The sequence below is a fragment of the Pongo pygmaeus genome, chromosome 3 (genome assembly GCF_028885625.2).
Source record: "Pongo pygmaeus isolate AG05252 chromosome 3, NHGRI_mPonPyg2-v2.0_pri, whole genome shotgun sequence".
NCBI classification, from domain to species: domain Eukaryota; kingdom Metazoa; phylum Chordata; class Mammalia; order Primates; family Hominidae; genus Pongo; species Pongo pygmaeus.
The window spans coordinates 182,940,777-182,963,462 of NC_072376.2; the positions used below are offsets into that span (position 1 = coordinate 182,940,777).

The 22,686-nt window shown below is 38.7% G+C and overlaps 1 protein-coding gene across 1 annotated transcript in view; it reads right to left on the reverse strand.

Moving 5' to 3' along the window:
• Positions 1–4,582: 4,582 nt before the first annotated feature.
• Positions 4,583–22,686, reverse strand: part of LOC129035083 (histone PARylation factor 1) — a 28,274-nt gene continuing 10,170 nt past the window's right edge. The window contains exons 5-8 of the mRNA XM_054485183.2: positions 17,045–17,195; positions 12,779–12,866; positions 6,801–6,973; positions 4,583–4,818 (exon numbers count right to left, since the gene is read on the reverse strand). Of these exons, the coding sequence (XP_054341158.1) occupies positions 4,687–4,818; positions 6,801–6,973; positions 12,779–12,866; positions 17,045–17,195 (544 nt within the window). The 3' untranslated portion in view covers positions 4,583–4,686. The remainder of the gene's footprint in view (positions 4,819–6,800; positions 6,974–12,778; positions 12,867–17,044; positions 17,196–22,686) is intronic.

Genomic DNA, 22,686 nt, shown 5'->3' on the forward strand with positions numbered 1-22,686 from the left:
AGGCCTGTAGCACTTCAAGATGCCAAGGTGGGGCAGCAGCATCTGAGCCCAGGAGCTCATGACTAGCCTGGGAAACATAGACCAGGTCTCTACAAAAAATTAAAAAATAAAAATATGAACTGGGCATGGTAGCACATGCCTGTAGTCCTGGCTACTTAGGAGGCTAAGGCAGGAGGATCACTTGAGCCCAGGAGTTGGAGGCTGCAGTGAGCTAAGATGGTGCTACTGCACTCCAGCCTGGGTGACAGAGCAAGACCCTGTCTCAAAAAGCAAGGGTAGTCCCCTAAACCAAATGAATAATAGTTTCAAGGAGCGATGATTAACTGTCACGTGTTGCTGATAGGTGAAGTAAATGAGGGCTCAAAATGGACCAATATAGAGAGAACTGATAACTTCCCCCAGAGCAGGTTCAGCGCGATGGTGGCAAGCCAAAGCCTGAAGGGAGTGGGTCCAACAGAGATTGGAAGAAGAATTGAAGACAACGATTGCAATTCTTCCTATCAGGTTTCCAGGAAAGTGATACGTGATAGTTTTAAGATGCAGGATACTATAGCTTCTTTTGCTGTTGATGGTTTGACAGGGAAGATTAATCTGAGAACGATCCGGTTTTAAGATGCAGGAAATTATAGCCTTTTTGTTAATGATAGGAATGTTTGAGAGGAAAAATAGAGGAGAGGTCCTTCAGTAGGCAAGGGAGGATGGGGTCTTGGGCACACATTCAACCTTCATAGAAAGGAGGAAAGGCAGAGTATAATGGGTAGTTGGTAGGGCAGTGGGATTCTGTTGAAGTTATTTTGGTGGCTTCTATTTTCTCAGTGAAATAAACTGAGGATGAGGGTGGGGGTTGGAGGTTGAGAGATGAGAAAGTAGGATCAATGGGCATCCAGTGTGGCCAACTTGAGGTTAAAATAAGACGAGCTGCCATGGTTGTGTTTTTTCTCCAGCCACCTGATACTGAGCAGACTCTGGTAAGGAATAGGCAGTTTTTAAAATCTGCCTTAAGGTTAACAGATAAATACAACAAATGGAGAGAAGGGCAGTGGAGTGGAGGATGCGGGGGTGATTGTAATGATGGGGAGTAGAATCTAAAGGCTCGGTAAAGAGAGAATCAGGAATGGAGTGGGTGAAGAATGAAAAAGGTGGTTACATTTGTGAATTGTAGGGGACTGTCGTGTTGAAAAAATTTTGGGGGTACTAGAGGGAAAGAGATGGAAGGATGAGTGATGATGTTAAGACAGTAGGATGCTTGAGATTGAGATGTGGCAGGTTTTCATTATCGGTACTGAGAAGGTACTAGTTTCTAGTTTGTCAGTCAATCCCTAATCTAGATCATTGAAAGAGTAAGTTGGGAACTGAGAGGTTAGAGTATTGTAGGGATCACCTACATATACATATATATATATATATATTTTTTTTTTTTTTTTTTTTGAGACAGAGTCTCACTCCATCGCCCAGGCTGGAGTGCAGTGGCACGATCTTGGCTCACTGCAACCTCTGCCTCCTGGGCTCAAGCAGTCCTCCCACCTTAGCCTCCTGAGTAGCTGGGACCACAGGTGTGCACCACCATGCCTGGCTAATCTTTTCTATTTTTAGTAGAGACGGAGTTTCACCATGTTGCCCAAGCTGGTCTCGAACGAACTCCTGGCCTTAAGCTATCTGCCCACCTTGGCCTCCCGAAGTGCTGGGATTACAGCTGTGAGCCACTGTGTCCAGCCAGACATTAAAATTAATTATGATAGGAATAGTTTGGACAGAATGCCATTAAGCTGGTAAGGTCAGTGTTTGAGATAATGCAAAGGTCTTAGGACACTGCAGAGTAGTTTATAGCAATTTGTTTTGTAGCTTTCATTTTTCCTTGGGTGTTATCATTCTGCGTACATGTTTGAGAGGTTATATAGAAACTCCATTATTGAACTCCAAGAGGAGAGCTTAGCTAAATTTGAACTGGTAATGATTTTCTGTTAAATCCCGATTAGATCAAGGTTCTTCATTCATGAAAGAGCCTAGGCACTTAAACTGTGTTCTCAGAGAACAGAGCTATATAGACGCCATTTGGAAGCTACTATAGCAATTGAGTGACCAGATCCTAGGTAATATTTAGTGAGCTAGGTTTAAGTGGACTATGCCTTTAGTTAAGGAAAATGATAAGGTTTGGTATCTTCCTGTAGGGAGCTTGCTCTTTAATGAAAAATGTTCAGTAGTTGGAAGATAGTACCTCCTGAAACAGCTTAGTAGCACTCTGACAAAACTGATTGGAGTTTGAGACTGGAAATCCACATTTCTTATTACTGTCTTCAGGAAACTCCATTCACAACTGTATTATCTGAATTATAACCACCATATTCTTAGAGTTGGTGTCCAATTTCTGTCTTGGCTCTGATGTGCCCAGCTTCCTGAAGATACATTCATATTAGGTTTCTGTAAGGAATGGATGAAAAGCCGATTCACCTTTTTTGTCCCCTTTCATTTGTTCCTTGATAAGAAATCCTTCTGGAATCCATATTACTGATAAGGCATATAAAAAAAAACTTACAAACTATACAGTTGAGACTGTTGGATCACCAAGTGACAAAATTAAAGGAATCTAATGTTTCTAGCTAAACAAATATTTAATGAGATACATGAATTTGGATATTTTTTAAGTGTGTTAACATTAGGGGCAGTATTTAGAAATGGTTGAGCCCCTTAGAAACTAAAGAAATCTGAGGAACAAAGCTCGAACGTCTAAAATTTTATTTAAAATTTATAGCCTAAAATTATTTAAGATCAATGTGATTTGGTCACTTTTTCTAATAAAATATGTGTGAGCTAATTGTAACTGTAATGTTTTAATATAAAACAAGTTAATAGTTCAGATGGTTCCAGGGCCTGGAGCTACTTACCTAACCAAAATGGCAGTTCCTTAAAACCTGAGACCTCCCCATTAAGAGCTGTAAAAGTTCCTGCACAGTTATGAAAGGGAAGCTGAAGATCTTTTCAGTTTCATTTTGGTTAAGATATTATACAAAATATACCTACCTTGAAGAAAGCATCTTACCTGCCTCCAAAGGCAGCATGAGCCATTGGCAGAAAGGAACAGATTTTGGTTGTAGCAGAGATTTTTGACCCCAGAAGACGTTTTGTCTGAGAAGTCAAGAATCCTTAACTCCCAGGCATCTTATCAGTTTCCCAGCTCTTGCCAGTTTGATTCTGTCTGGCACTGAAGAACATGTGACAGGGTCATTTTATTCACTAAGTGCAATTCCAAAGGTTTGTGTTACTGAGGGGGATATACATCCATAAAATACATGCTCTTAAGAAGCTTGCAGCCTAATTGGGGAGATGAGGAATGCTACTTATATTTAAAATTCTAAGTGTTGTCTTTTAATAGTCTACTCATACCCTTATATAAAAAAGAGTAAGTACCTCAAATATATTTTAAGGGGACAGCTGACAGAACTTTGGAGAACTACTGGCTAGTCAATAAGTTATTTGAGTAAATCACATCAATCTTACACAATGTGGAGGTTTCACTAGATGACCTGGGGTGGGGGGATGGTGCTTTTCCATCTTGAACTTCATAGAAAGGGGAAAAAAGCTTATACACTCCTCAGCCCCATCCAGGAAGTTTGCTATTCTGCATTTCATGGTCTGCCCTCTACCTGTTTTTTTTTTGGAGATGGAGTCTCGCTCTTGTTGCCCAGGCCGGTGTGCAATGGCGATCTACTGCAACCTCCACCTGAGTTCAAGCGATTCTCCTGCCTCAGCCTCCCAAGTAGCTGGGATTACAGGCGCCTGCCATCACACCCAGCTAATTTTGTATATTTAGTAGAGATGGGATTTCACCATGTTGGCCAGGCTGGTCATGAACTCCAGACCTCAGGTGATCCGCCCACCTCGGCCTCCCAAAGTGCTGGGGTTACAGGCGTGAGCCACCGCACCTGGCCCTGCCCTCTACTTTTAAGGTGAAGGACATATGATCAGGTTTAAGGAAAATCTGGATCTAGTAAAACACAGCTATCCACAGATTTGTACTAAAAATCCAGTGAAATCATTTGCAATGAAAAACTTTAAAATCTAAAGTAATGGTATACTGATTACTATCTTATACTAAAACTATATACTGTGTATCAATATACTAGGCTATATTAGTAAATGACTGAGTCAAGAGAAGATTTAAAATAATATACCTAATGGGATAACTGGACTACTTGCTGGGAGTCACCTGGAGCTACTACTCAAAATGCAGTTTGGTAGGTCGGGGTCAGGCACCCTGGGAGAGTGCTGATTGCAGTGTCATGAGTTTCCTTCTAAGTTTCCTTCTGTTCCCCTCTTCACCTGCCATAAACCCAAACCTTAAAGCTACAGCTATTAACTCAAAGACTCAGAAGAAATAGTCTTAGTTGCCCATATGATAAATATTGAAACAGGACTCTGTAAGGATGGTCTAGTTATAGCCACAGGCATTAGACAGTGGCTTCCTGTGACATATCAGAGGATGACTTTAGTTGTCCTCCAAAATGTGATTAGGGTCACCATTTAGGTGATTTGACTGCCATTTGCTTGCACATTAAAGAAGGAAAACCGGCAGAAGAATCTTATAAACGTTTTTAGTAAATGTTTATTTTTTGTATTCTAAAAACAACAAAAATCACAAGTTTAATACTAGTCCTTTGAAATACTGTACACCAGTCAAAGCCACCTTACTCATGCAGCGAGTTGGTCTATGTTCTCTTTACTTCTGTTTGCCAGATGATCCTCAATAATTTCTGCAAACAGACTCCTCTTCAACAGATTATACGCAAGAGGTAAAAGCTGGCCAGCAACTTTATGAAAATACTGAAAAATAAAAATATTACATTAAGCAGAGAATATAGCAGATATCCTAATAAGTAGCAGAAAATATAACAAAGCACTTGTTTAACAAAGGCTACTTCCAAAATCATTTTAGCTACATCCTCAGGTGGTTAGTGAACATAATTTAAGGACAGGCACCTGGCATTCTAAGAGGCAGTCTTGTTGCTCTAGATGACTAATGGCATATCTTGAAAATTAAGAAAACCAAATTAAATCTGAGCTTCCTTATTCCCTTAGGTTTTATCAACTTTTTCTCACCCCAAACAATGCCCACAAATACTTTTTATTCTCTCCAGTGTATTCCCAGGCAAAAGTTTAAGCTTTATTTTCCTTAATTCTGTAAGAATAGCTACGCTGAGTTTTCAGATTGTATTGCCTTTATCTTCAAATTCCTTCTCTCCCCCATCCCCAACATGTACCGCCTCCCAATCCCTGTTAAGAGTCACTGCCTTAGGCTTATCAAAAGATTTTAGATTACTGCTATTATCTACATATACCACCTTTTTGCTGATCATAATAAACATTTAGCCCTTAACATGTGGTAAGTACTGTGCTAAACCTTTTTATAACTCATACACGTTATTTCATTCTCACAACAATCAAGTTTGCTATTCACTGGTTCACACCTTATGGCTCTACTTATTTATGGCTAGGGCCTCTCTGGCAGGTCAAGTACTATTTGGATTGGTCAATGACTGTCATTCTGGCTGTTAAACATTTTGATTATTTTTACTGATAACTATGAGGTGGGCAAAGAATAGTAGTATAATATGGTTTATAGCAGGGTTCTCAAAATGAAGCTGACCAGGAGTATCAGCTTCACTTGGTAACTTGTTGGAAATGCAAATTCTCAGGACCCACCCTAGAACTCAATCAAACTTGGGGAGGGTGGGGAGAGTGCCAGTGTGCGTTTGGACAAGCCTTCCCATTGATGCTGATGCACGCTAAAGCTGGAGAGCTACTGGTTTAGTCTTGCTTTTCCCAGTGTGGTCTGTAGAGCAGCAGCATGACCGTCACCTGGGAGCATGACAGATATGCAGTCTCAGATCTCATCCTGGACCTACTGATAGAGTGCATTTTAACAATGTCTGCAGGTGAGTCATATGCATTTTAGTTTGGGAATTACTGCACTGATTTAGGCACTGATTCTGGAGCCAGACTGCTTGTGTGAACCTGGGCAAGATGCTTTGCCTCTCTGTGACTTGGTTACAAAGTAGGTTAAATGAAAATTAAATGATCTGCGTGTGGGTATACACTCGTGCACATGTGCAGACATATCTTACAGGTAAAGAAACAGATACAAAGGTGTTGGAAAGCTTGCCCCATCTTACACACTGGGAAGACATGATTTACAACCAGTTTGGCCTCAGAAACAGGTCATGCCTGCTACACCTTATTGCCTCTTTGATCTTCAGGCAACTATGATTGAGTAAGCACTGGTTTAGCTATTAAGTACAATTTTCTTATTTAATGAACAATTAGTTAACAGTAAAACAGCAACTCTTATAAAGCTTAAATAATTTAAAGTGTATTTTTCATCTAAGAATTTAAGCACAATAACAAATACCCCCACCACAACGGAAACGAAATGGAGCCTAAGGTGTGTGCACACACCCCCATACCTAGCCCCAAACGTACACACACGGCAAGAAGGCATGTCCCTATAATGTGTCTAATGAGTAAATTCACTTTAACGTAAGCCTGAATGCAAATAATCTTCACCTTTGAGTGAATGCAAATATTCACCTTTGCCAGAATATAAGATGAATTTAAAACATTTTTAGGACATCTACATTAAAAAAATCACTTCAAAAACTTCATTTTGAAGTACAAGCTGAATCCCCATCTTACCTCTGCTGGAATTTGGGGGTATAAATGTGCATGTATTCATGTGTGGATGTATGTCGGGGGGAGAGGAGGGAGGTGTGGCAGTGGGTAGCATGTGGAGGGCTTTTTTTACTCACATGTGAGCCATAGCAAAAGAGATCCATTCCCAATTCCAGCCCCATGCCATAATCACATTCATCATTAGCAAACTGCACAAAAGTCATCATTTCCTGAATGGGAGCAAAAGCTTTTAGTCTCTCCTCATCACTTGCAGCCTCAACTATTGTCTTGCAAATTCTCTTGAGGTCAGCTGAAAGAAACCAATAATATAAAAGATTATCTACACAGTTAGAAAATGAATCAGTCTTCAAAGGTAAGAAGATTATAAAGAGGGTTTTTCCTCCTAAGACTTTTTGTACTAGTACAACTTGTGCCACCTTGGGTAGTAATCTTCAGCACTCTAATTTAGAATGGCAATTTGGTAATTTTTGTACTTAGGATTCAAGCTTAAAAACAGGTTAACAAACATTTCTTTATTAGCGACTATGTCACAGGATTTAGTTCCAGTCAGGATTTTTTTTTTTTTTTTAGATGGAGTCTCGCTCTGTCGCCAGGCTGGAGTGCAGTGGCGTGATCTCGGCTCACTGCAACCTCTGCCTCCCGGGTTCAAGCAATTCTCCTGCCCCAGCCTCCCAAGTAGCTGGCACTACAGGCACACGCCACCATGCCCAGCTAATTTTTGTATTTTTAGTAGAGATGGGATTTCACCATGTTGGCCAGGATGGTCTTGATTTCTTGACCTCATGATCTGCCCACTTCAGCCTCCCAAAGTGCTGGGATTACAGGCGTGAGCCACCACACCCGGCTACAGTCATGATTTTTTTTAAAAGTCTATTCCATGGTGGTGATCATGAGTTTACATAAGCTTTAAAGATTCAGCAGACGAGTCCAAGGAGTTGGCAAACTTCGGCCAAACCTGGCTCACCCCATGTTTAACTGCCCTCAAACTAAATTTTTTTTCATTTTTAAATGGTTGAAAAATAAAACAAGAATGTAATAGATTATATAGCCCACAAAGTGTAAAACATTTACTATCTGGCCATACATGGAAAGTCTGCCAGCCTGGTTCATGCACTATATAGTTGCCTCTGTATCTGAGGGTTCTACATCCTTGGATTAAACCAAGTGCGGATTGAAATACTCAAAAAAAAAAATAAAATAAAACATACAGATTTTAAAAATACAGTATAACAACTATTTACATAGTGTCTACATTATATTAGGTATTCTAAGTAATCTAGAAATGATTTGAAATATACAGGAGGATGTGCGTAAGTTATGCAAATACTACACCAACTTATATGAGGGACTTGAGCATCAGATTCTGGGTATTCTTCGAGGTCCTGATACTAAGACAACTGGATTAAAAAACAATCCAAGGAGGCAAAATTTGTTCTTTTTGCCCTGTCCTACCTAAGTTAAGTTAAAAAAAATTACTGACTTGTGACTTGTGGTGAATTAAACCCAGAAAAAGACAACTATGTAAGAGAAAAGAAATCACTGCAGAATTAAATCTTTAACTAAAACCTTCACCAAAGTGGAAGAAGAGCAGCATGGCAAGCGTGCATTTGAGGTAAGAATAGAGAGAAAATGTCTAATATTTACCTAAAGAATATATTTTTACAAATTAACATTTCAATTTTGGCTTTCAAGATTTTTTTCATTCTTTCTGGATGTTAATGTACATCAGACTTCAGGATGCAAATGAGATGGAAGTATGAACAATATCTATTTAGACTTCCTTTTGACAAATTGTATGTCCTTTTTAACAAACAGTACTTCTTTGAGAATGAAAAGAATGGATATTATTCAAACAAACCAACAAAACATTTCCAAACAGGTGGCTGCTATACTGGGGGAGAGGAAGACTGGTTAAAACATTAACAATTATACTGAAGAATGATAGGTGACGTTAAATTATATGTATGAGACACAATGTTCTGATGATACCAACGAAAAATATAAGGTGTGATATTACCAAGGATGTGCTGAGCACAGTGGTTCATGCCTGTAATCCTAGTGGGAGGATTTGGGAGGCCGAGGCAGGAGGATCGCTTGAACCCAGGAATTTGAGACCAGCCTGGGCAATGTGGTGAGACCCTGTCTCTACAAAAAATAGAGAAATTAGCTGGACTTGGTGGGGGACACCTGTAGTCCCAGCTACTTGGGAGGGTGAGGTGGGAGGATCACCCAGTGCAGGAGGTGCAGGCTGCAGTGAGCTGTGATCATGCCACTGCACTCCAGCCCAGGTGACAGAGTAAGACTCTGTCTCAAAAAAAAAAAAAAAAAATTACCAAGGATGGTATTAAAAATATACTGTATACTAGTGCTTTTAACCCCAGTTTATGAATATCATTTGGTTCAGTCTTGATGACAGTACAGAATACATGCTGTTACCCAGTCACAAAATGTGTTTTGTTCCCTTTCCCACTTTTGGTGGACCAGTATCGCATTGAACAAATGGCAAACTGCACCACCTATGTTTCTAACTATCTATAAACAGCAGTGATGTATTTGTTGGTTTGAAACCTTTTATGAATTAAATTATTTTACATAAGCTTCATGACCTTCCTTTCTTCAGAAAAATCAGTGCTGATCATTTCAAGAAAACAGATGAGGCTTTCTCCAAAAAGCTCCTTAAGGATGGAAAATAAGTGGCTCCTCCCTGTACTCGTGGGTGTAACTGATTGATTAGCACCCTTAGAATCTCTCTCTCGCTGTGCTCCAGTCAGCCACTACAAATCAGCATGGGTATGGAAGTGAAGAATTTAATTAAAGTTTATCACTTTCCAGTATCATATTTTCTATTTTTACACCTGGCAAGTCACAGATGGGCTAAAAAGAATAAGCAACTTATGCGAATTACTGAGCTAGAAAAACACTGAAGAACAGAGATGAAAATATTCAGCTCACCATCAGTACAAGGAAAAATATGTTCTTCCAGCAATAAAACATTCTACAGAAATTTCATTTAACTGAAACCCAAACTTAAAGAACATGAGTGAAGCCTTAAATTAACTATTCAAAAATGATGACTTAAATGTTTCTACTCAAAATACTCAATTTAATAAGTTAGGAGTTTCACTGCTGAATTCTTACTATTTCCCTGCCACTACTATCAACTAGAATACTTAAATTAAGCTACAGTAGTTCTGTCAAGGTAAAAATCAGGCAACTAGGCAGGCAACTCTTCTTACTTCGGATAGCAGTATGCACTCTACAGTCAGAAAACCAAGTATGAAAACCAGTGCCCTCAGCCGGGCATGGTGGCTCATGCCTGTAATCCCAGTGCTTTGGGAAGCCAAGGTAGGTAGATAACTTGAGGTCAGGAGTTCGAGACCAGCCTGATCAACATGGTTGAAACCCCATCTCTACTAAAAATACAAAAATTAGCTGGGCATGGTGATGGGTGCCTGTAATCCCAGCTACTCAGGAGGCTGAGGCAGGAGAATCACTTGAACCTGGGAGGCGGAGGTTACAGTGAGCTGAGACCCTGCCATTGCACTGCGGCCTGGGTGACAAGAGCGAAATTCCATCTCAAAAAAAAAAAAAAAGAAAGAAAGAAAGAAAAAAAGAAAACCAGAGCCATTACTGACTAATGTTGAGCACCCTGGGTCTATTTCCTTTGTGAACATGGGAATAAGACCTACTTTAAGGAGTCGGGTGAGAATTAAATACATCACTTGTTATACTGAATCATGACACTGACATTTAAGAATTGCTCAATAAAAGGTATCTTATTTGCTAAGTTGAAGCGTTATTGTAAGAAGTTTCAAAGGGTTAAGAACAAACTTAGTTGTGATTTGCTAATCCTTGTCACATTAACAAACTGCCAGTCAATTATACCTCCTGGCAAACGACACTGGCAAGAGCAAGATTAGGTCCTTCACTCTTATGTTTTGCTACCACTTCAAAACTAATTAAATACAGAAGGATCTAATGCCTAGAATATTAGACTTGGATATATAACCCCAGAACCACAACTACCACAGGGTAACAGGCTTTGCTCCAGAGCACTACAATTTAACATCCATCACCCCAAAAGTTTTAGAGACTACCCATCTCTACAACAAATGTGCTCAACCTTTCCCAAATGAGAGTAATCATGCTTTTTAAAGCTCTCTCTGTGAGCAGAGATACGAAGAGAAGATGACTTAGTGTAGAAGCAGAAGACTGACCAGTAGCTAGGGCCCACAATGGTCCCATCAGAGACCAATTGCCTCTGGTTTCAAAGAGGAGATATAGAACAGAACAGCCCGTCTAAGAGAAATACAATGTGGGTTACATTTTTTCCAGTATCCACATGAAAAAAGAAACAGGTGAGGCAGGAGAAGGAGCTAAAAAAAAAAAAAAAAAAAAAAAAAAACAGGTGAAATTAAGATATTTTATTTAACCCATATTTCCAAAATAGTATTATGTCAACATATAATCAATGTAAGAAACATTTAATCCTGTTTTAATTTACAAACTTAAACTAATTAAAATTATACAAAATTACAGGCCAGGTTCAGTGGCTCATGCCTATAATCCCAACACTTTGGGAAGCCGAGGTGGGTCAATCACGTGAGCCCAGGAGTTCGAGACCAGCATGGGCAACAGAGTGAGACCCCCGTCTCTACAGGACAAAAAAAAAAAAAAAAAAAACACCCACCAGTTAGCCAGGCATGGTGGTGCACACCTGTAGTCCCAGCTACTCAGGAGGCCGAGACAGGATAATTGCACCACTACGCTCCGTCCTGGGTGACAGAGTGAGACCCTGTCACAAAAAAAAAAAAAAAAAAAGTAAAAAATAAATAAATACGAGTTACAAATTTTGTTGCAGTAGCCACCTGTGAGGCACTCAGTGGCCATCACACTGGACAGCTCAGCCACATTCATCTTCCCTATGGCACTCCTCTAAGTGGCAGGGGTACGGCAAAAACAGCTCCATATGAATAGCTGCCATCTAAGACATCTCTGTCTACTGGTTGGAGACACTGCACAGTAAAATTTGAGAAGAACTGCTTTAGAGAACTGGTTTAAATGCAGATGTCCAGGTCACAACCCCAGAGACTGGTAACTACCAAGGCTAGTTAGTTCTGTTCTGAAAAACAGATGGCCAAATACGTGCGTTGGGCAGGAATATGTGGTTCCTTGAGAAGGTGCTAAGTTTGATTTCCCTTTAAGTTTTATCCCCCCAGAAGAGGATGATCAACAAAGGAATACCAGCAGGGCTGTTCACGATAAGGGAATGGAGACAAGGGGAAAGGAGTTGAGAAATGATTAATTCTCGATGTTTAATGCAGCAATAACTAGATTATGTGCAGTGGTCCATTTTCAAAGTGTTTTTATACTTACAGATGATGTAGTTCAGGATTCTTGGGCTTCTGAAAGCTAAATCATTTTATATGCAGATGAAAAAATGTTCACAAAGAACCATGAAAACACACACGATTTCAATAATTACTATTTTGTAATTACAAGGTGACTGTAATGTCAAAGGTTCGGAAATAGTTCCCAAGAAGTAGGCAATAGGTTAAAATTCTGAAACCCCGTCTCTACTAAAAATACAAAAATTAGCCGGGCATGGTGATGGGCGCCTGTAATCCCAGCTACTTGGGAGGCTGAGGCAGGAGAATCGCTTGAACCTGGGAGGCGGAAGTTGCAGTAAGCCGAGATCGCGCCATCGCACTCCAGCCTGGGCTACAGAGCAACACTCCGTCTCAAAAAAAAAAAAAACTACCGAATTTTGAGCACCGAGGCAAGCATTTTGCTAAGTATTTTAATACTTGTTTACACCCCAAATTCCTTAACGAAGTGCATATAATAAACTTCATTTTACAGATGAAAAAGACAAGATTTCACGGGGTTAAATAATTTGTTGAAGGCCACACAGCTACGAACTCGGTTTTAATTCAGGAATGACTGACTCTAAAACCTAAGCTTACTCTTTATTACTAAGGTCTAGCGACTGTGTCAGAAAAGGTATATGGACACACCTACTTCCCAATATAAGCAAAACCTTTATTCACCTGCATTAATACATATGTACATGTTTACATATGAAATACATTACCATCTGTTTCAGGGAGCTCTCGGTACCCAACATCATTTTTATCTACTGGAACAACCAAGCCTGCACCATGAAAGGTCTTTGTCACAACCTACGTTAAAGAAAGGAATAAAATGTAATCATGGTAAGCAGACATCAAAAAAAAAATCCCCAAATACATAAACCCTCAACACTTCTGCCAAAAATTCAATGACATTTTATTTCAGTAAATTTGGACTCCAGGGTAAAAATTTAACACTATTCTTTTCTTGAAAATTAGCTAAAAGTTAAACATTTGAAGTAATCACAGAACAGTGAAATAATTGGCTTTTCTTAATTGCGCCAGTCACTTGGAAGTCTGCATCCTGATTTGTTAAGGAAGAACCCAATACATCCTAGAAGGCAAGCCAAAATATCGGTTTCCTCTAAGGCCAAAGTACCTTCTGGTAGAAAGCACAGAGGAACCTGGGTCTAAAAGAAAAAGAGTAAGAAACAGTTCTTGTCAGCAAGAAGATATGGTAGGACAGAACTCCTCTCACCCATCCTGCCAAATTCAGACCCCCCTATTTTTACCTGGAATATTTAGGCTTCTCTGCAAACTTCCCAAAAGTAAGGCAGTTTCTAGGTTTGTGGTGTCCCTTATGGAGGCAAATCACATAACCAGTGAGCTTTTATTAAGTGGTAGTCTTCAAAGACAAAAACAGGCCCAACTACAACTACCACCATAACCCTTCCAGTTTCCATTCTTCCTTTAGCTCATGTTAGTGACATTATTTTTAGGTCCTTCCTTAGCAAAACATCTGTACAAATATTCCACTTCTTTGTGCAATTCAGTGAGAAGCTTCCAAGGCAGAGGAAGGACACAATCCAAAAACCAAACTCCAATTTTAAAGGCCTCTCACCTAAGTCTCTATATCTTAAAGATTTTTTTCTCTCTAATCTCCCTATTCTCCCAGTCTCTTGCTTCTTTCATTATCCTTTATTAAGCTGCCAGAAAGGGCAGATTATTCAAAGGAAGTTATCAGACAACTGCTTACCACTTGGGAAAAAAATGAAGTCATTGTCTTCTATGTTAATCTTTCTATCAAGATAATCTGCAGCTGGATTTCAGAATTAAATGTAAAAATAAAGCCATACACATATACACCATGGAATACTATGCAGCCATAAAAAAGGATGAGTTCATGTCCTTTGTAGGGACATGGATGAAGCTGGAAACCATCATTCTCAGCAAACTACTACAAGGACAAAAACCCAAACACCGCATGTTCTCACTCATAGGTGGGAATTGAACAATGAGAACACATGGACACAGGGTGGGGAACATCACACACCGGGGCCTGTCGTGGGGTGGGGGTAGGGGGGGAGGGATAGCATTAGGAGATATACCTAATGTAAATGACGAGTTAATGGGTGCAGCACACCAACATGGCACATGTATACATATGTAACAAACCTGCACATTGTGCACATGTATCCTAAAATTTAAAGTATAATAAAATAAATAAAAAATAAAGCCATAAAACTGCTAGAAGGTAAATTTTAAAAAATAATTTTGTGATAGAGAAGAGTTGACTACATAAAAAGTCTATCCAGTGAAATCAAGTATACAAGACAAATTAACTGATAAAATATATCTGCAAAATGTAACAGTAAATAAAAATTAATGTCTTTAAACTATAAGGGAGTCTAACAAAGGAAAAGACTAAAATCCAAATTAGAACACATGTAAGAAAAAGACTAATTCTAACCCTGATAGAGATATGGGCAGAGTTCAGGCAGTTAAAAAAAAACACAGTGGCCAACAGAGAAAAGTATTTAACGTCCTTTATAATTAAAGAAATGCTAATTAAAACTGCAGAATTTTATACCTACCAGCACGGAAAAAACTAAAAAGACTAAAGAAAACCCCACAAAATTAGAAACAAGCAAAGAAAAACTACAAACACACATACACACACACAAACTACTTTGGACCTGGCAATACTACGTCTAGGAATTTCTTCTAAAAAAATAACCAGATAAGTATGAGAATAAAGGTATAAAAGGATATCTGTGGCAGGACTGTATTTGTGAAAAATCTTGAGCAACCCAAACTTTGAACATAAGCACAGAATTCTGCAGCCACTCAAAATTATGAGGTAGATCTTAAATTGGCAATATGAAATTATAAACATACCATATTCCTAAGTGTAAAAAGCAGGACATAAAGCACTAATAAGGAAAGAAAAAGACAGCAGTGCTATAGTTGCCAACTCAGGCTGAACAACATAAAGAATGACGGTAATATGTTCAGATTTTTCACAGATGATTACCTGTACTAATTGTCCATGAAGAGGAATCAATTAAGAAGTCATCAGAATTGTAATTTTATTAAGAAATTAAGAAGAATAAGATTACAAATTTAGGAAAACTGCATAGGGGTGGGTGACATCCTGAAGCATCAGATCACAGGTGGATGGAGTGCCACACCGTCATTTTACGCATCATTTAACTAGTGTTCCTTATGAAGAAATCTAGGTATGGAAAAGGTGAAGTGGCAGAGAGCCAATTAGTAAGAAGATGGGATGGAAAGAATGCTAAATATGGAAAATATGAAGTTGGGTTTTACATGTGTCATTTAAGATTTTGGACAAGACACAAAACCTCTATAACCCTCAATTTACTCATCTATAAAATAGGATAATTCCAACTTTGCAGATTTGTTGTAGGGAGTCAAATAATATAACTTGTAAAGACTCTGCATTCCAAAGTACGCTAAGTTACTGTCAGTATAAAAACACTGATTTCTAGTGTGCTGCACAGTGCTCTATCACACTAGAGTGGAAATATTCTTACGCTCACACACAAGGACAAAGCCACTAACTCAAATATACTAGTGGAATTTCTTCAGTAGAAAAATATGAATTCAATGAAGATCTCACAAAAACAATAAAAGAGCAACCTTACATATAACAGAAAAGGGTTTGAAAGTATAGTCATTAACAGGGGAGGATGAAAAAGATGATTGTCTTGAAAGTTCTTTTTTGTCTTTGTTTTTACCAGCTGTTTTTGTATAAAAAACAAATACTAAAATGAAACTTCATAGGGGAGGGGTCTAGGATAAAAATATCTATGAAATTTAAACCTCAATCATATCTTCTTTATGGGGAAGAATTAAGAAAATCTCCTCTGAAATAAGTCATAGCTTGTGGTAGAAAAATAAAAAAAGACTGATTAAATAATTTGCTAACAGCTATTATGTGTACGGATGCTCAGACTAGTCAAAATAAATTAGAAATACATTAACTAGGTTACAAATGCTACGCTTCCTCCTAGTCACAAGGTGGGAGAAGCTTCCTGCGATAACCAGAAAGGTAAATGGCAATATAAAATCTTCATTTTTAAAATGCCATATTACAATGGGTTTCATTAAAATGTATGTTTTAAGAAACCTTCCAGTCTATAGGACTAAAGAGTGCCTAGAGCTTGATACAAATATCACGCCTGCAGCTGAGTCAAGACCAGAGAAGGAACTGAAGTAGGATTTAATGCCTAAGTAGACTAAGGTACTTCATTACCAGTGCTAGTTTATTAAGGAATAGCAAGTTCTCCATTTAGCTTAGAACATTCAGATGAACCAGCAAGGGCAGACAAACAGTGAGAGGCTCGAGGAGACGAGGGAGCCCTCATTCCAGTAACAAATGTTTTTTTTGTTTTTGTTTTTTCCCCAGAGGCCATAAGAACAAACTCCTATAGAATTCTCATTTACTCCAAACCAGAAATCTTCCAGCTTGTCATTAACTTACTCTGAAATCTATAGCTGAAAAACCAAAAGAATCCAACACTAAGAAGTATTTGCTCCTTTACAAAATACTCCCCTCACACTGCAGACGTTAGGAGAGACGCAAAAGGAAATGATAGGATTAATAAGGAAAAAGAAAGAAGCACTGCTTATGTACACGTTTACTGGAGAAAATGTATGTATGTAAATTTCATCATGTACAAAGCAGCTTTCACTTAACTTTATGAAGTGATTAACTGATAAACAAGATTAAAAGAGTGGTAAGTACTGGCATGAGTTATTCAACCACAGCAGTGATATCACCAGTTGTTCAACTCAATCAGTGTACCAACCCAAAGGAGCCATCTGACTCCTGTTTCAATGCCATCCTCTTTCAGTGCCATCCTCCTAGCACCCCTGAGGGACAGCATCCAGCTCTTAAGATAGGGCTAGGGAAGAGAAGGGTAAAGTAAGAGATGGGAAGGAATCAAGAAGGGAAAACAGAGACCAACAGGTTGAAATCATACTTTCTTATCTCTGTGTTTCATCTTCATGGTTCTCTGTTCAAGCGAGTACCCCAGTTCTCTGGCTGCTTCTGTGAGTTTTTCATCTATGTTTTTCAAGAGATTGATTTTCTTTTTATCTGTTACTTCTTTAAGTTTTTTCGTCAAAAATAATCTGAAAAAGAAGTAAAAGTCCTCATTATGTGGCAGGCCACTGTACTAAGTACAAAGACGTTTGGAAGTTGAGCCAAGGTAAAAATGTCAAATTCCATGCAAGAACAGGCCCACAGAATAATTACCAACACTTCTCTCAAAATCCCTAATAGTAAAAGCAATATTCATAAAAAACTGCCAGTCAGAGAAACAGCAAATACGATTCAAATTTATATTAGTACTCTAATGTCTACAATAAAGGTATAAGGGATATTTACGAAGCTGAGATTACTCAAGGTTTAAACTGATACTAAGATATGGCATACTACTTTGGAGGAGTCTGACCTAACAGAAAAAAAAGTAGACATCAAAAAAAAGTAGACATCAAAAAAATTTTTCAGGCCAGGCTCAGTGACTCACGCCTGTAATCCCAACACTTTGGGAGGCCGAGGCGGGCGGATCACAAGGTCAGGAGATGGAGACCATCCTGGCTAACACAGTGAAACCCCATCTCTACTAAAAATACAAAAAATTAGTTGGGCCTGGTGGCAGGCACCTGTAGTCCCAGCTACTTGGGAGGCTGAGGCAGGAGAATGGCGTGAACTCGGGAGGCGGGGCTTGCAGTGAGCCGAGATAGCGCCACTGCACTCCAGCTTGGGCCACAGTGCAAGCCTCCATCAAAAAAAAAAAAAAAAAATTTTCAGGGTCCGGGCGTGGTGGCTCATGCCTGTAAACCCCAGCACTTTAGGAGGCCGAGGTGGGCGGATCACTCAGGTCAGGAGTTGGAGACCAACCTGGCCAACATAATGAAACCCTGTCTCCACCAAAAATACAAAAATTAGCCGGGCATGGTGGCATGCACCTGTATTCACAGCTATTCGGGAGGCTGGGGCACGAGAACCACTTGACCCCGGGAGGTGGAGGTTGCAGCCAACTAGTCAGCCGAGATCGTGCCACTGCACTTCAGCCTAAGACTGTTTCAAAAAAAACCTGTCTTATTTTTTTTTTCGAGATGGTGTTTCATTCTCGTTGCCCAGGCTGGAGTGCAATGCTCACTGCAACCTCCGCCTCCTGGGTTCAAATGATTCTCTTGCCTCAGCCTCCCGAGTAGCTGGGATTACAGGTACATGCCACCACGCCCAGCTAATTTTTATATTTTTAGTGGAGACAGGGTTTCACCATGTTGGCCAGGCTGGTCTTGAACTCCTGACCTAAAGTGATCCATCTGCCTTGGCCTCCCAAAGTGCTGGGATTACAGGCGTGAGCCACTGCCCCGGCCTTTTTTTTTTTTTTTTTTTTTTTTTCATTTTTAAAGGGACAGGACACTATTATAACACTTAAGGTCAATAGATTTTTTTTTTTAATGAAGTTTGTTTTAAGAAAAATTTAGAAAACATAAAAGGAAAGGAAAGCTACTTTGTAAGCTTATACAAAAGCATAATCTAAAGTAGTTCTCAAAAGTATTTGAATATATAGCACGTTAATGCCACTTATGGAAATAATTTTATATTTTGTCATAAACAGGTTAAAGATTTTTGCCATCAATGTAAAAGGTCAGGAGTAAAATGAAGAGCGGGAAGGGTGTGCCAGACTCCCAGGAAGAAAGCTGAGGGAGTAACAACTCCTAGGAAGAAACTCACTTCTATTCACTGCCAACATCTGAGAGTTTGTAGTATTCCCTACAACACTGTTAGGGACTTAGAACATTTATAGTGGGTGCTAGTCTTAGCTTCATTGTACTTATCAGGAAAAAAAAAAAAAAGGCACAGAGGATAATCAACTTACCCAAGTTGAGAGAGCTAATAGATTAAACCAGTAGAGTTATCAGTAGAACTGGTAGATTAAAATGCCACAGAAACCCAAGCCATCAAAATCTAACTTCTGATTACAGCACACAGTTACACTAAATCTTACCTTCAATTATTACCAGCTGTATGTCGAGGATATGTTTATATCAACCATAAAATACAGATTTGATCATGTCAGTCCTATGTGAATCGATCTTTACAGTCTTCCTCAACACTCTGGCATGGCAATATAGCCATTCAAGTACCCTGTGCCACGTATTTTCACACTTTCACACACATACTGCTCTCTTACCTAAAACATCCTTCTTCCCATTCTTTCTAGTAAGTTCTTAGGCATCCATCAAAGCCCACATAAAATATCCTCTTTTACCTCTGCCACTATTGAAGGCACTTGGTAGCTGCCTTCCCATACATATGACATTATTATGACTATCTCTGTAAGTTTTTGTCTCTGCAGAAACCTACTCTAACACTTTACTGTGTGATGCTTAAAGATAAGGTGTGATGTGCAACTGAAACCATAACCATGAACATGAACATTTTGTGGTGTGACTTTAAATCCATTTAATGCAAATGAATTTGTACCCATGCACGTTATATGGCATCATGCAATGGCCCTTTGGAAATAGTGGTTTAGTAAGTTACATAGATGTAAGTGTTGAAACTTACATATCAAATTCATTACATAACATTATGAAAAAAAAGCTATTGTGCTCACAGTGGTATTACAAGTTTCTCAATCTAATTTTTGTTTGAAACCCTGAATTTTAACACTGGCAAAAAATATAGTCAGTCAGTTGTTTTCTCTGGTTCATTTGAGAGAATTTCTGCCAGTATCTAGACCCAAATAACCTGTTTGTCAATGAGTCACTCTTTTTTTTTTTTTTTTTGCATTCCAATCTTGGGTTTATTCAACACGATTCTTCCACTTTACACAACAAAGTACAAACACAATGTCATCTAAAATGCTACAAAGGTATAAAACTCAAAGAGAAATTTTATAGTACTGACTGTTCAATAAAAGCAAAAAAATAAAAAATAAAAAAAAAAAAAAAAGCAACGTACGTGTTGCCAAGATAACCTGAAAGACCACCATGAAGGACAGGCACAACCATGGCTGCATGATGACCCCACAGAGCTGGCTCTTAACTCACTCGCCAATTTCAGAGTAGGGTGGTGGGGTGGGGTGTGTGCATGGGTGCACGGACAGACAGAACCATGCGCAGCAACTACCATGGGTGAGAGGATCTTTAGGGGTGTGTGACCCTTGAAGTCGGAAGAGGCCTCGAGAGGCCGGGCCTAACAGGGTTGGCAGCTGCACTAAAGCCTGGGGCGGCTCCCTTTCCAAAAGGACACTGCCCAGCGACAGCAAGGGCACGGCCTGGCCACCATCCCAGGTCATCAGGGAAGGGAAAAGTGTGCTCCCAGATAGGCAGGGTCAAAGCACCCCCAAGAGCCTCACTTGTCCCTGGTGGCTCTGCCACTGAACTGACTCTTAGAAACTGGAAATGGGTGAGCTTTCCAGCCAGAAAACTGGAGGGAATCTTGACAGGCACACAGTCAATGAGTCACTCTTTCTAAAAGTGGGGAAAAGTTCATCTCAAAACTCAATCATATAAGGGCTTTTTTTTCCCTTGAGACAAACCACAGTACTTCAGTATGAGAAACACTTTCTATGTATTTCCTATTTCATCCCAGAATGTTAAAGAGATGCACTCAATGGTAGACATCTAATACATGTATACTCCATCACTGACATTTTTCAGGCACAGGGTCTTGCTATGTCATTTAGGATGAACTTGAACTCCTGGGCTCGAGCAATGCTCCCACCTCAACATCCTGAGGAGCCACCATGCCTGGCTCCATCACAAACATTTTTAAATACATTTGCATGTTACTGCTGTGAATAATGCAATGACTGCTGCTACTCTGGTGGCACTATCTTGATTCCTGCCAAGGTGACAACAGTATTATCCACTATTAACTTTGTGCCATTGGTGCAAAAATAACATTTTATTATCACAAATAGTTTTGACCCTAAGCGTCCCTAACCCAAGGTCAAAACTATTTACCCCAGTTATTTTAGGAAGAAAAATAAGGCAGAAGGAAAAAAAAATCATTCCTAACTTTGTTGTTCAAAGTTATTTAAGAATTATGTTTACTTCCACATGCATTAGACAGTATGAAATGGAATCATTCTACACTATTGTTATTTGCCCACTTCATAACAAATTCAACAAATCAATACCAAAGTATTACAGTATATGGATAGTTTATATTTACCTAATCTTCCCTATTGCTGGATATGTTGCCAATTTTTCATTTGATAAACAATCTGTAATACACATATTTCTGTACCTGTCCAAAATCCCTTTAATAAACAGCTAGAAGTGAAATTGCTAACTTAAGGGTATAAATGTGTACTTTACATAGTACCTGACAATGTCACCTATCAAGAAATCTTAGAATATGGTTGGTTAAACATTTTTCAAACTGCTTTCTACAAAAGTTTTACCAATTAACACATCAGTAAGGGTTCTTATACCCTAACCATCATTTAACCATTCTTTAACCTTTAAAAAAAAAATCTTTGCTGGCTAAATTTGCATTTCTTTAGTTACTATTAAATCTTGCAGACACAAGATTTAATAATAACTAAAGACAATAAAAATGTGTTGATCAAAGGTATGCCTTGAAAGACCTTACTCAGTCTGCCATAAAAATAAATTTTAAAATATATAAAGAAATTAAGTGTTCTGATTAGCTGATTTAAGGAGGTAGTACCTAAAAAACTAAACCCATTATAATACTTTAAAAGTACTAAAATAGTTATATCTCAAGTAATTTTTTACCCATTTTCGAGATAAATTATTGGAGGTAGTTCCTCAAATACTCACTTGCTGATCTTCACCTAAATTATAAATATTATCACCCATGTATTTTTTTTTCTTTTTCATTGTCTCTGTTCTCCAATTAGCTAAAAAAAAAAAAAAAAAAAAAAAACCAGAAGAGTCTTGGTTTGTGTTAGATGACCACTATTATCTTTCTTTTTAAAAAGATTCAAACATGACATATAATACAAATGAAAGCTAGGCTTGTTTTTTTAAAAAGAGACAGTCTCGCTATGTTGCCCAGCCTGAAAAAATTAGGTGTTTTTACATGCCAAGGTATTTATAGAATTAATATTTATGGAGCATCTAGTATGGGGCAGATACTGTGCACAAAACAAACCCTCTGCCCTCGTGGAACTTACATGCTAGTGCAAGAGACAGACAATAAGCAAGAAAACAACAATAGTTTCTAATAAAGATGGCACCAATTTAAATTGATAAATCCGAAGAGTTTAAAAGAAGTTATAAATTACAAATACCAAGCAACATTCTAAAGGAAACTGAGAGGTATTAGAAAAGAAAGAACATTTCTGGACATCTACAATGTAGCTGCCTTGTAGATACACCAGTATGTACGTAGCATAGTCTAGTGGTTGTAGCAGGTTGATTTAGTTTGAATTCGCTTTACTGCAAATTTGTATTATCAAATCACAGGGAACAACAGCCCTTTAAAGAGACAGTACTAAAAGAGGTCAAAGAAAAGATAATCTCCTTGTATTTGAAGTGGTAAAGTTTGCTTTCTTCATTACAATGCAAACTACACAGCCACTGACAAATAAAATGGCTTCAAGTCATGTCTGTGGCTGATATAGCA